The sequence below is a fragment of the Theobroma umbraticum genome, unplaced genomic scaffold (assembly GCF_002168275.2).
Source record: "Theobroma umbraticum cultivar Fairchild unplaced genomic scaffold, ASM216827v3 scaffold_12.0, whole genome shotgun sequence".
In the NCBI taxonomy this organism is placed as follows: domain Eukaryota; kingdom Viridiplantae; phylum Streptophyta; class Magnoliopsida; order Malvales; family Malvaceae; genus Theobroma; species Theobroma umbraticum.
In genome coordinates this window covers 1,680,098-1,694,811 of record NW_018397272.1, presented here as the reverse complement: position 1 = coordinate 1,694,811, position 14,714 = coordinate 1,680,098, and the positions used below count along the sequence as shown (strand labels likewise).

The following is a 14,714-nucleotide window of genomic DNA, read 5'->3' as shown; positions in this document are numbered from 1 at the left end:
CACACACACACACACACACACACATATATATATATATATGCATGTATGTATAAATTTCAACATAGCTAATCCAACATAACATACAATACAAGACAACTTAAAGGAAATAAATTGAAGCGAACATTTAATAACATTCTTAGGGAAAATTCAACAACATCCAACTTAGAACAAAGGGCAAACTTAATGAAATTCAAGCCAACATTCTCAAGAAATTACGTTCAAAGGTCAAACAGCCAACAATATTCTTCAAAGATGGACCTCCTCGGCTCCTCCGATAGGCCATAGTTTTGCACATTTCTTTAACATGTTAAAAGAAGACAAAATTGTGATTATTATAAATTTTGGTCTAGAATAAACTAAATGTTTTCTAAATGCAATTATTCAAAAATTCATAGTAGCTAACATTATCACAAGGCTCAAAGGCAGTACACCTTTTTACTAATCAATTATAGGATCCAATGCAATATTTGACAAATCTAAAATACATAAACAAAACTAACAAAAAGTAAGCGTTAAACAAAGAACTAAAAGAGATAAAGAAATAAGAACTAAGAAAAGGAAAAATGAAATGATGGTATAAATAAATAATTATCCAAATCAACTTTCTCAAGCTTTGCCAAATCATACTCAATGTTACTTGAATTGAAATGTGAAGATTTACGTTGCCAATCTTGAGCAACAATAAGTTGCTCGCACAAGCTTAGGAGTTCAATGAATTCCTATATGCATCAATTTCACGTCTACCACCACTAAAAGCGGATTCAAAAGCAACTTTAAGAATAGCAACTGCCAATAGATCACGAGTTAGTTTGGAAAGAATAGGATACTTATTATTATTGAGTTTCCATCAAAAGAGAACATTAAAGTCATCAGCATCTGTAGCATTATTCTCACTTAAATACTTATCCAATTATGTTTTCTGCTCTTGTCTGTCATTTGGCTCACTTGGGCTTGGCCACCCTCACCAATAGACTTAGGATAAAACATTCTTTTATATTCATCAGGCAACTGGTCCGTTGTTTTCTTTCAGGTTCTTAGGCATCAATGAAGCTTGCTCAGGAGAGTACATTTTCATTAAACAAAGTTTCACAAAATAAAGTTTGTTCCTTAGATCAAGAATAGAAGCAATGTAAAGCACTATATTCATTTTCTCTACATTTCTCCAATAGTTGTCAAATTTATACTTCATTCTCTTTACCGTTGATTTGAACTCAACATCAAGATTTCTTCCCCAATCTTGTAGTGCAATAAACAACACAAACATAATCAAGAAAAGTGTTGGAAGTGGTATAAGAAGAATTTGAAACTTTTAGGGTGAGTTCATAAATTGGTTCAAAAAAAAAAAAAGATAAAACCTCTTAGCATTTGTTCAATCCTTTTGTTTAAGCACTACATCTCCCATCAATATCTCACTTTTCTAATAAGGATCAACATCATCAAATGTATCAAAAGCCTTTTCAAACTTTTGAGTTGCATCCAACATTCAGTTGAATTCCATCTAGTGCTAACATTCAAAAAATAACAAACTCTTCGATTGAGTATTTGCAAATGAAACACATTCTTTAAACTTGGCTAACATAGACAATGATTGTCTCACATGTCTCACTATCCTTCTAACTTAAGTGACTAAATCATTCATTTCCTTCGATCCATCACCAATGGAACTAATAATATATGCAATACATCTCATACGAAGATATTTGCCTCCTAAAATACTATTTCTTAAATTGTTAAATGTTTTTCTTCAAGTAGGAGATTGTAACATCATTCAAACTAGCATTATCAATTGTAATAATGGGAATCTTATCAATCCACCGCAATCACGCAAACATTTTCAATTGTCCCAATGGCCTCATCTTTATGACTAGAAATGAGATAGAAGTTTAATATCCTTTTATTTATTCTCTGATCCTTGCCTATAAAGTGAGCCATAAGACACATATAATTGACTCTTTGTAATGAGGTCCATGCGTTTGTGGTAAGAGATACTTTTAAGAATTGCTTTAGGTGAGTCTTTTCATCAATATAAAGGTTCTAACAATCCCTAGTAACAGTCCATCATGATGGTACATGAAATCTAGGACATGTAGGTCATATGAAATCCCCAAATCCTTATCCTTCCACAAATCTAAAAGGCAACTCATCTCGAATGATCATCTTAGCTATACCCTTCTTAATGGCATCCCAAAGACCCATCTCCTCCCAATTGAAAAACTAATTTCGTTTGAGTACAATCATCACTAGCATGGGAAAATTTTTTACCAGAAACCATGTGATTCTTTAATGAGGTTATTCCATTTAATTTAGAATTAGCATAAAATTCTCTATCACAATAATTACATCTAGCTTTATTCTCACATTCATCATTGAGAAATTTGGTGAAGTGATTCCACTCTCCTGACCTCAGCCTAAGTGTTTTCTTCTTCTATTTAGAACATAAAGTTTCACTTCTTGCTCCATCACCATCATGTGCAGAGAATTGAGAGATTGGTTCTGTAGCCGGCGTCACATTAGGTGTAGGAATCAAATTATCCTTTTCAGTTGACTTTGACATCTTCAAAAATAAAGAGTATATATTCATATGTAGGTCAGTAATCAGGATTATATCAAATAGGCGAAGTATAATAAACAATTTGATGATCACAATTGTTATGTACTGTTATAACAATATAATGCAGTTATGCAGATATTATGCAATTATATGTACTGTTATGACAATATAATTGGACAAATGGACAAACGATATGAGCCTGGTTCTTATATATTACCAACAAGAGAAAACAGATTGCAAAACAAGGAAATAAATTACTATTGAAAGTTTTATTAAAATGAAATAAGCGCAGTTTTAATAGGGAATTTGCTTCCTTTCAACAGCATCTTTTCACTTGAATAAATTCAAGGACATGAAAATAATTAACCATGATGTGTGAAAAAATTATAATGATCTGGAATTTTAATCCTCTATGTAAATTGATTCTGTTATCTGTTGACTTAAAATGGCTCAGTTTTTCTCACTCTATGACTATGTCTTGTCGTTTTACTTTGTTAAACCTGTAATTGAATTTTTTAAACCTTCTCTCTCTATATCCAATAATGAACTTTTGAACTTGATGAAAACTGAAATAATCATATTCACAATACAAACTAGTATAAGATGCTTATTGTTTAGTTTTTTTATATATAAAAAATAATAGTATATTTTTCATTTATTAACCATCACAACACTAAACTCATGACTATATACGTTTGCATGTAACTTGTGAGTGATTAATATAATAATATATTGATGCAAAGGAGGAAAGATATATATTATAATCAAGTCAAATAAAGAATTGCTTATTGAAGAAGAATTGAAGATTTTGATTTTGGGGTTTGGTTTTTTCAAATTTGGGGGTTTAGGCTTTTGGGATAGGGAGTTGACTATCAAGGAATGGGAATATGGGAAAATTGGAAAAGGAGGGATTTTGGCCTGGGGATGGGATTTGGTTTAGGGGATTTAGAGTTTTGGATTTTGGTTGTGGGGATTTAGGGTACTGATGAAGAAGAACTGAAGTGAAGAAGTGTGAAGATGCACTAATTTAGAATAGAATCATCACCTTGTCGTCGTCGGGACTCAGGAATTTTGGCAGTTGTTGGGCTCAGGGAGGATTGGGATTGGGATTGGGTGTCTGGGTCTAGCTGGGAGAGGAATTAGATTAAAAAATAAAAAATATACATAATATTTTACAAATATATTATTTAAGATCAATTCGTTCGGTTAGTTTGTTTGAGAATTTTTTGGACATCAAGAACCAATCGAACAGATAAAAAAATCTCAAGAAAAGGAATCAAAAAGTTATAGAAATCGAATTGACTGAACTGTACAAAGAGAATTTGATTCGGTTCGGACCAAATATGTTTACCCTTACTCAAAACCTCCTAAACCCTTCTACCACCTTCACCACCATTCGATCTTGAGAAATGGGAACCCCATCACCTCTCTGAGAACCCGTCACCCTCTTCCATTCCCAACCCCCAGCAAAACCAGAAATCCTCTCTAGTTGCTTGCTTCATCATCAACACCTTCTACAACAACCAGTACACATGAGGCCCATCCATCATCTTTGAAATCAACAAGCTCCTAGCATCACCCAGTAGCTTGTTGTGGAAGTGCTCAAAGTCCAAAACGACTCCGTTCTGGCTTCCAAGTTCTTCCAGTCGGCTGGTAAACAGAAAGGATATAAACATTATGTCGCTTCTTAGAATGCTATAGCATATTGCCTCAATAGAAATGGTCATTTTCGAGCTGCTGATTGATTACCAGACCTCATAAATTCCCAAGGAAATCCACCAACTGAAAAAAAAAGTTTGAATTGTTGATATGAATGCATGCTGATAACAAGAGAAGACAAAGTGTATGTGTATTGAAAAATGAAAAATGAAAAATTTTGGAATAAAGCTGCATGTTTGTTCATATAATTGGATAATGGATGTGTTGGTCAAAACGGGTTATTTAATTTAGCATTGTCAGTGTACAGGGATTTTAAAGGAGAGTATCACATTCATGATTTGATCAAGGGGTTATATAAGGCAGGGCAGATGAGGAAATGCTGGAGGTTTGGGGAGGATGAGGGAGAAATTATGTAAGCTGGATGTTTTAGCCTATATGGCTATGGAGAGTCTTGGTTTCAGAAGGGAATTTGGATGGATGCCTGCTGGTGGGAGGAGTTGAAGGAGATGGGGGAGCCAGATGTGATGATGTAAGTGACATTGGTTACATGGTCGTGTAAGGGAAGGAGGATGTGGCAGGGGGGAATGAGTTGCTTAGGGAGATGATGGAGAAGGGATTTTGATTGAAAGGGCAATCTATGGTGTCTTGATTTAACGATTTATGAAGGATAGGAAGATTGGGTATGCTTGTGATTTGTTCAAGCATTTGGTATATTGAGGGCTTGTGTGATGCAAGGTGGATTGATAGATCTTATAAGCTTTTTCAGGTTACAAGAGGGTTTGGAGGGTTTGGGGCCAGGTTTGTGACTGTGAATCCCTTGTTGGTGGCGTTGCAGAGATGAGACAAATGAATGGCTTTTGCAAGTTGCTAGAGCAGTTGCAGAAGTTAGAATGTTCTGTTGTTGATGCTCTTTCTAAGTTCTTCTCTTTAATGGTTAGGAAGGAGGAAGGAATTATAATGGTTGTAAAAGTGTTTGATGCATTGAAAATGAAAGGTTACACTGGTATTTCGATTTACAATATTCTAATGGAGGCTCTTGACAAGACTGAAGGTGAAACAAGCATTGTCGCTCTTTCAAGAAATGAAGCTTTTGAATTTTGAGCCTGACTCCTTGCTTTGCAATGATGTGTTATGTTGGAGATAAGGATATTAAGGAGGCTTGCATTTGCTATAATATAATAATAGAGGTGTCATCTGCTCCTTCTATTAATGTGTATTATTCTCTTTCTAAAGGTCTCTGCAAAATTGGGGATATTGATGCAGCTATGATGCTTGTCCATGATTGCTAAGGGAATGTTACAAGTAGGCCCAATGCATTTAAATTCACTCTTACTATTCTTCATGCTTGTAAATCAGGTGGCGAGAAAGTGATCGACGTGTTGAATGAAATGATGCAAGAAGGTTTCCCTCCAGATAACATTATATGCTCTGCAATTATATTTGGCACATGCAAGTATCGCACCATGGAAGAGGCAAGGAAGGTTTGACTAATTTGAAAGTCTGCAAACTTTTAATGATAATACAATTGTGTAGGATGAAATATTAATTGATATATGAAGAAGAAAGCAGCAGACCTTGTGCTCTCAGGATTGAAGCTCTATGGTCTGGAATCCAAATTAAAAGCACCCTGCTAATCTTGATGAAGAATTGAAGGCCAGTATGTATTTTCAGTGTCCCATTTACCTGATACGCTACTAATCTTTGTTAGCTAAACAACACAGCCTGCATGAGAAAATCCAGCATGCTCCATTGAGCTTATTTGTTTCTACAAGTCACCTGAATGGAGCAGCATATTGCGTGCCTTGGAGTTGTCTTGTGAGAACTCTCTAAGCAGGCTTCAGGAATGGTCTGGCTTGGTTGACCAGTAGATACAGATGAATGATTTGATGTCAGTCTCCCTTCTTTCTGATAATGCTTAAGCTCTTAATTGTGTGATCAGCAACAACAGGTACAAAAAAATCTCATCACCTTATTACAACCTCAAAAAATGCATTTTTTTTTCTTTTTAATGCAAATTCTAAGATACCCAGATCTTCTTTTCAACTTGTATTATCATTTTTGTATTGAATTTGTTTCAATCTTTAAGCTTTACCGAGTTAAATTTTCCTTTTCTTATCTGGGTTTTCATTATAATTCATGTTTTGAATAAAGCAAATCAATACTAAATAATCATATAACTGTGTTTTTTGTAATTGTAGTTGGAAATTCATGGCTTTTACAATGATCATTGATGCAAAATAGAATATTTGTATTTTTGGTATCCCTAATGATTGTCATTATGTGTTTCTTAATATGCCATTTTCTTATATCAACTAATCTTGTATATAAAATATTTTCCTAATGGCTCAGTTGATTATCCTCTCTACATGCTTAGCATAATTGAATAATCAAGTAAAACTGTTCAATGGCCTTTACATGCTTCCAATATTTTAATGAATTGTCTCTTGGCATTTTCTTCATGATATTTGATGTGTGTGCTGTGGAATGATTTTGCATGTAAAGGATAATGGTATTACACTTTGTAGTTTCAGTTGCTCTCAATTAATTTATCTAGGTAAACCATCCATAATTTTAGCGGGTCACTCATATGGACCAATCTATTTCTACTCTTGGAGAAGCCCTGGCTGTTGTCAAAACAATGCTAGCCAAGGGATATGTTTTGGGTAAAAGATGCCCTAATAAAGGCCAAAGACTTGACGAGTCCTATCAGTTCTCAGCTATTGCAGCAGCCAAGGTTGCTGGCCTAACTGATAAGATCAACACTGGCATGGAAACTGTAAAACCAATGGATGAGAAGTATCAGGTTTCAGACATCACCAAATCTGTTGCATCAGTTACTGGGACTGCATCGTATAACAGTAACTTTTACGGGGAGAACCACTGTAGCAGCAGCTAATTATGTAGTCAATAACGGCTACTGTGCCAAGGGGGCACTTTGGATTTCTGGCATTTTGAGTCCTGCAGCTCAACCTACTGCCTGCAGCTGATTTGGGTAGCCATGGAAATAAACAGAGACTTAAGTTTCACATAGCACCCTATTTAATTTTTTGTTTCCCATCCTTTGTTAAATTGTCTTCTTTTTCATACCAGTTTAGTATACTCAACTGTACAATGACTTGGTCCTGCCCTGACTTAGGTAGGTTAGGTGGGTGTAAATATAGGATTTATACATGACCTTTTTTAGTGTTTGTTTGTTTGTTTGTTAATTTGATGCATAACTTCAAGCTTTGACTTTAAAATGTCTGAAGTAGAAAGGAAATATCTCATGTCCACCACTTGTCTGGAATCTGGATTCCTATGTTTGATTTGAAGATGACCTTATCTTGTGATGTGGGGAATGGATCTGATGTTAGAGTCTTCATTTTGCTGATGAGAATTGACTCATGTCGAGATTCAGCTTGTTCTGCTCCGCTGAATGCGTCATTAGTCTGTTCCCATATCACACCATCATCAAACCCTCATGCTCCTTCTCTAAACATGATTTCAGTTTTGCTCATTGCCCCTTCTATTAATTCATGCTGGTGTGTGAACTGGAATCAGAGTCTATTCTAGCAACGAGTTGTGAATTCTTTTAGCAAATGACTGGTCTTGCAAGGCAAAATATACCAGCTAGAAGAAAGTCAAGATAGTGGACTACCCTTTTCCAAAGGTTAGCATCCAAAAGAGAATTCTTGATTTCAACATCACTTTGTACCTTTGCATTAATGATTCAAATTTATAGAAAAATAAAGCTTGGACTGCATTGTTGTTACTTTCACATTAAAGAAACCGGCTTAATAGTGCTGACTGCCACGAGTCTCTGGTTAACTAATATCTGATTTCCTTAAAGCTCCAGTCCTGACTCTGCCAGTGCCTGCCTATTTAACACATTTCTTTCTGTAAAAGGTAGCAATCAAGCTCCCTAATGTGCTACACTTGAAACATTATCAAGTTCCATGCCTCAATTCTGGACTAATTTACGCCTTAATTCCCGAACCATGCAGTCCAAAAAACAGAAAATTTTCAAGATTTTGAATGCAGAAAGCCAGACTAACAAAATGCTGCTCTAAAAGGGAATTTAATAGAGGCAACTCATACTGGTATTTAGACAGATTATGTCAAGTAGCTTGCCTTAGCTTTTAGAAAATCAAATTAGGCTAAAGGTGTCAATTTCATAAAAGATGCGACAGGCCACAAAAATGATTGCATTGCAGGAAAGGTGTAATTGCAAATCATAATCAAACAGGTTGGGGCTCACTTTTTTCTTCCCCCAGACTTTGCGCCTACAACAAGACAAATAGAACCATTATCAAGCTTTGGTGCATTTTTCCCATTTCATAAAAGGTCGTTTCACATAGATGGGGCCTTGTGAAAAAGCTGTAACCTCTAGATTACTTCTTTTAGTCTTTCCCTTCTCCTCAGATCAATGGAACTGTTGTGGGAAACATCTATGGCACACATATCTGATTTGAAGGGGTTTGTTAACCGCTTGAGTCACAATCTTTTGAACACTAATTTTCTTCTATCTGTGACAACCAAAACATGATTTGATTAGATGGGGGAAATGGCACTTACCCTGTTGTGATTTTCCAGCTGAAAGGCCCCCAAGGCCCCCATGAATGTGAAAGCAATGACATGATTCTGAAATGGGAGATGAGGAGGTGAAGAAATAAGCAAAAACTTCTTGGGCTTTTCTTACTTGTATTATATTTGATGTCATTTAGCATCAGTGTCTTTTGTTAATGGCACTGAGATAATATCTAATTGTTTTAAGCATCTCACATGATCCTCAGCCGTAAGGCTATGCTCCACCCTACGCAGATTTCAAATCAATATCCAATTAGATAACTTTGGAATTCTTAACTCTGGCTGAATGTATAGCCCGTGATACAACCAGTCAATTATATTTATCTATATAATATATATTTCTTCCTGCCTCATGGACCATCCGCTGGAACTGTTGTTCTTTTGCTCAACTCATTTGACAAATTGAATTGGATGCTAAAGTAATATATTCATTGTGGAATTGTTAATTCTGGACTTTACAGTTTCTCGGAGTGCCCAAGTGAGATAATGAAGAACTGAAAGTATACCGACTTTGAAATAGGGGTCGAATGGAATCAATGCCTTTTGGGGTTGATCTGTAGCTCTCAAAGAGGGAAAGGGTCCTGGCATTGAAAGTTGAGAAGTGAGAAGAATCAAGGGCAACAAACAATCACTCCTTTGCTTCCTTGGTCCAAAGAAACAGGATTTGACCTTGTCACTCGCCGACGCTGACGCTGATACATTCTTCACCTAACTTGGCTTGCTGATTTTATTATTAGGCCACCACTTTTACTATAAGATGCTTTATTGTTAATTCAATCAGCTTCGCTTTATAGGGATTAATATATTGTAAAGACAAGTCGGCCTCTCACCGTCGCCTAGATGATTGAATTATTCAACCACACCACTCCTACAAAAAGACATTTTAGTCTTTTACTGATTCAACTCATCATGTTTTCATTCAAATTAGTTTTCTCCAGCCTTTACTTCTCTGCAGAATCTAGAACCTCTGATTCAAACTAGATAGAGCCCTGGAAAAGTTTGCATTCAACTCTTTCTTGGGTTTGCTGAGATTTTTGGGCTCTTGCTAGGACTGCTCTGGAAACACCCTCCAGTTTCTGCAAACTGACAAATCCCACTTGGCCTAGGTACACAGAAATTACTAACTACAAATCCAAGAAAGTCTGAATACAAAAAGCTTTAGAAAAGAAAGAGCTATAGTTGCATCTCAAAGTATTATCTCCATTTTGTTGGAAAGTATACAATTTAAGTTTCCTTTCAGAAGGAAACATAATAAGTATACAGCCATAAAAGCACATGACTGGTGATGATAAAGAACCTGCTTATCACAATACATTTTCTGGTTCCTTGTACTGAAATTATATCATAGAAACTCCTCACTGTACAACAAACAACTCACAAAGAAAGATCAAAAAGAAAAACACAAGAGCGAAGAAAAAAAAAAGTTTTCTGTTTTTAATGAACTAATTAGTAGCAGCAAATTGGGCAGCGGATAAGTCCATTTTCATTACAATCAGGACACCTTTGAAAGCCATACTCACCGTCTTCACCTGCATTTTCTTCTTCTTCTTCTTCTTCTTCTTCTTCTTCATCATCATCATCTTCATAATACACTTTACAACTCCCTGAACAAGTCTCACAAGGCACCAAACCTGATATCCCCACAAGCCTCACAAGCTCCACCACTAACTCCACCATCATCATCCACCATTTCACACCCTTCAACCGCCTTCTCTAGCTGACCCTCCTCGTGCATTCGCCTTATCTCCTCAGCTCCGCCAATGTATTTTTTTCCACAAATACCCTTGGCAATCCACCTTTATACACTTCTCCAATCAGCTCTTTCAATTCCTCTTTAAACCCTGAATGCATTGAAACGTCTCGTTCATCAATACGAACTCCCAAGCTTTTCAGGATCACTCTAACATGACAACAATCCTCGTATGTCTTCCGAACCCCTCTTAAACTAGTAAAATACACCACAACCTTATCCTTGTATAAGCTTAACTCTGAATCTCAAAGAAGCAATCTGCATATACTACGGGCTCTTTCTTCGTCTCTTCTGACTGACGGCCTGAGATGAAAAGGGTTATCAAAAGGAAGCTGCTCAAGCAGATTTCCTAAAACTAGAAATTACATCCGGATCAAATCCGTAATCCCCGAATTCGATTTCTGCATCATCATCTTTTTCCATTTGAAGCCACATAGGGTTTGGTGACACCGTGCTATTTTCTTTTGGAGCGGAATTCCTAACAACATCAAAAGAAAAACTCCTGAAATGACCCTGAGAACGAAGAGGACTGATATCCTCAAGCCCTGCCATCATTTCCCATGTATTAATTGTTTCAGGCTCTCCAGGAGGAGTCCTGACCGGCGTTTTCGGAACAATTTTTGGGATCTTATCTTCAATCATTTTTGACCAAACTTTTGCTTCAATCACTTCCATAGCCAACCCATTGCTCTCCTCTTCGACTTCTTTCAGATTCCCATTGATTTTAGTGCCATTTTCGAGATTGCCATTAAATGCTGCAACGTTGATGCTACTGCCATTGTCTGGTGGTTGGTTTCTAGCTTGAGAGAGCCTAATGTAGTGGATGTTAAAGCTACAACATGGTAGCTATCGCCCTTGTGTTGAGCCGGATGATGCACATGCATTGAATAGCTTCTTGGAACAGGAGAATAAGGAGCCTGGCAATGCCGGCATCGTTTTTGCTTGGAACTAGCACAACCCATGACATCCAAAAAAAAAAAAAAACAGAGGGAAACGAAACAGGGGAAAAGAAAAGGTTCAATCAAGAAAATGTGGGATTTTTATGAATAGATTAAGAGAACATCCCTGGTTAAATGAGCTGGATTGGTGTGGTTTTGGTGAAGATTAAATCATTAAAAATTGGAAACGATAAAAAATAAGGTAATGATGCAACAGGGGGGAGAAAAAAATCAGAGAATTCCTTGGAAGCTTCTCTTACGGGAAAGATCCAACAAAAAGATATAGTTTTCTTCATATCAGCAGAATTGGTAGTTTATATAATCTAACAAATTAAAAAACTTGAAATATTACAAGGAAAAAAAAAGAGAAAAACTGAAGATACCCAGACGAGAATTTGGATTAAACAGGTGATAAGGAGAATTGAGTTGCAGAGATCTTGGGATTTAGAATAGAAATCAGAGAAAAAAAATTGGGCTTTCGAGAAATGATTGGGAAGGAAACAAGGAAGAAGAAAGTGAAGAAACAGAGGAAGAAGAAGACGAAGAAAATGGGGATGGAAAGAAAGTCAAAGAAAGAAAATTAAGATATATGAATTAAGGAAAGAGAAGTGGAAAAAGTTCTGAGAAAGGTTGATCATCATTGATCAAAATTATTATTTTTTTATTTTTTATTTTTTTCTCCCTCTATAGAAATTCCAGAGAGAGATGGAAACTGGTGGTGAGCGAGAAATGAAATTCTTGTTGTGGGGGGAGCTTTTAATGAGAGATAATGGCTCTGAGTTGTGTAGGTTGGTGCACACAAAGAGAAAAGCAGCAAAAATATAAAAAGAAAAAGAAGCTTTTTATTACAGTTTTTAATGCTAGCCCCTTTTTAGGTTTATTTCTCATTAATATTGAAATTAGTTGAATATTAATCCTTACATTGACGACCAACATTTTTGTTCACAAAGTTAAAAAAGAAAGTAAAGTGTTTAACTTAAAAGGATAACATGAGGAAGGACAGGTACAATCCGAAGCAGTTCAAGCAATAAAAACTGTTGATAATTGTAACAATTAACAAACAATTTTGGGATAATGCTTAATACGTACTTTTGTATATTATCCTATAACTAAACAAACTTTGGATTTCATTAATCATTCTTGACTTCCCCAAATATTATTTACTTGCAAAACCAAGCAAATTGGATCATTATAAATGTCAACAAAACGCGGGAATTAATGCTTAAATGAGACTATTAATGCCGCCTGCTTCACTCCCACGCCTAATCCATACATTTTCCTTCCTTCTAGGTTTTTAACCTACTAAATAACGTCAAAAGTTTATTTAATGCAGAAATAAGTATAAATCAGAAAAAAAAAATTTTGCAAAAAATGTCAACGTTCACTTATTTTACTACTTACGTTACTAATTTACTATTTTTGTCTTTGCTTTATGATTTAGTATATTGATTACGATGTACAAGTTTTGGGAAATTACCATATATATTAATTGTCTTGAAGTTGAATTGATTTAAAGTTTTTCATCAACGTATAAATGATGTTGATTTTGATTCTTCATATCTAATCTAATCTAATCTAAATATGTAAAAGACAAAACTTTTGTCAAAAAAAAAAATGATCTTATGTTTCTCTCACACGTTTACATCTTAAATAAATGCAAATATATCTACTATAGCTCAGCAAAATTTTAATTTTGATATTGGAAAAGTTAAATTTAGTAAAAACTCAAATTAAATTCGGTAAGATTGTTTAATTGTTCCCTAAATGAACATGTAAATTATCATTTAATGTTAAAAATTGAATTTTAAAAAAAAGGATATTTCAATTCTGCCCAAAAATATATTTGTTAGCACGACCCAAGCAGAAGGAAAACTTTGTGATTATGAAATTGGCATTGATTCATTGTTTTTTCTTTTTCAATTATTTCACCTGGCATTTAATGCCCATTATTACTATTAATTTGTTTTCTTCTAACAGTGACTTTCTTATTCATTCGTCTAATTTTTCAACAGCATTACTTACTCTTCTAATTTTCATGATCTTTAAGATATTATTTTTAGCATGAATGCTCCCTTTTTTTGTAGTTTATTTTATTTTTGTATTTTTAATGTAAATTTAAAAATTTAATATAAATGGCTTAAATCTAATAACTAATTCAAATTCAAGACATATTTGTATTTTAACAATATGGATATTGAAATTTTTCCTTAGATGGGTTTTTTAACATAAAAAAAATCAAGAAAATAAAAACTTTAAATTGTGATTAAAAAGGATAGTGAACTTTTTGAAATTGTCTGTAGCTTAAATGTCTTGAAAGTTGAATCTTGAAATGAAAGGTATGATATTTAAAAAAGTTCCTAAATTATTTAACAAAATTCAAATAAATCTTTATATTTTTATTACATTCAATCAAGTTTTTGTATATTTATTTTGAGTTAAATAAATCATTATACTTTTATTTTAAGTCAAATAAACCTTTTTGACTAATAACTGACTTAATTAAAATGTTATTTGTTATTTTATGTCATGTTAAGCTTACGACTGATGTGGTATGTTAATATATCTTAATTGATGATAATGTGACATGTTAACATGTCATAATTGATAATGACGTGACATGTTAATTTAGCATGATAATATGATCATATCGTACTTTTTTTCTCTCCATATTAATGCTTTGTCAATGTCATATGGATATAAAATAATAAGTGATATTTTAATTAATGACAATTAATCAATCATTAGTCATAAGTGCTTATTTACTCAAAATAAAAGTATAGGAGGTTAATTGAATGTAATAAAAGAATAAAGGCTTATTTGTTTTCTTGAATAGTTTAAGAGCTTATTTGAGTATTATGTTAAAATGAAAAGAAATTTATTGAAAGGAGGGAGAAGAATATATATATATATATATATATATATATATTTGTATTTGATTAATCTAGTAATTTAAATATGTATAAAAATGAAAACTGAAATAATATTCAAAACCCAAAACTTAACTTATTTTCTTATATATGTTCATATATAACTTGGTTTCACAATCCCTGCAAGCACTTTCTAATAAAATGACAATTCACTTCTATTTGCTTTGTATGCTTATGAGATACTAGATTTTTACACATGCTCAAAGTTGATTGATTATCACAAAATAGATCAACTGCACTAGAATGACTAATTCCCAAATCTTTCAAGAGAAATAGTAGCTAGATTATTTCACAACAAGTAATAGACATGGCTTTATATTCAG

At 34.2% G+C, this 14,714-nt stretch overlaps 2 protein-coding genes and 1 pseudogene across 3 annotated transcripts; 2 read left to right on the top strand and 1 right to left on the bottom strand.

The window, feature by feature from the left end:
• The first annotated feature begins 3,928 nt into the window (after positions 1–3,928).
• On the top strand, positions 3,929–7,718 carry LOC110426608 (pentatricopeptide repeat-containing protein At4g20740-like; annotated as a pseudogene). The gene is made up of 2 exons (XR_016351969.1): positions 3,929–6,158; positions 6,765–7,718. The product of XR_016351969.1 is annotated as a pentatricopeptide repeat-containing protein At4g20740-like (transcript).
• Positions 6,798–7,106, top strand: LOC149526472 (binding partner of ACD11 1-like). Its single transcript, XM_089785369.1, has one exon. The coding sequence runs from the start codon at positions 6,798–6,800 to the stop codon at positions 7,104–7,106; it is 309 nt and encodes a 102-aa protein (XP_089641495.1).
• Positions 7,719–9,963: 2,245 nt separating the features above from the next.
• LOC110426671 (Glutaredoxin family protein) lies at positions 9,964–12,238 on the bottom strand. The gene is given in 5 exon segments (XM_021441951.2): positions 9,964–10,402; positions 10,404–10,552; positions 10,555–10,867; positions 10,869–11,311; positions 11,314–12,238. Coding segments are annotated over 5 exon segments (1,260 nt in total). The 5' UTR covers positions 11,489–12,238; the 3' UTR covers positions 9,964–10,222.
• Between the last annotated feature and the right edge of the window lie 2,476 nt (positions 12,239–14,714).

Bases quoted from the DNA above. Each gene is read 5' to 3' on its own strand.
- LOC149526472 (XM_089785369.1), top strand. From the start codon at position 6,798: ATGGACCAATCTATTTCTACTCTTGGAGAAGCCCTGGCTGTTGTCAAA.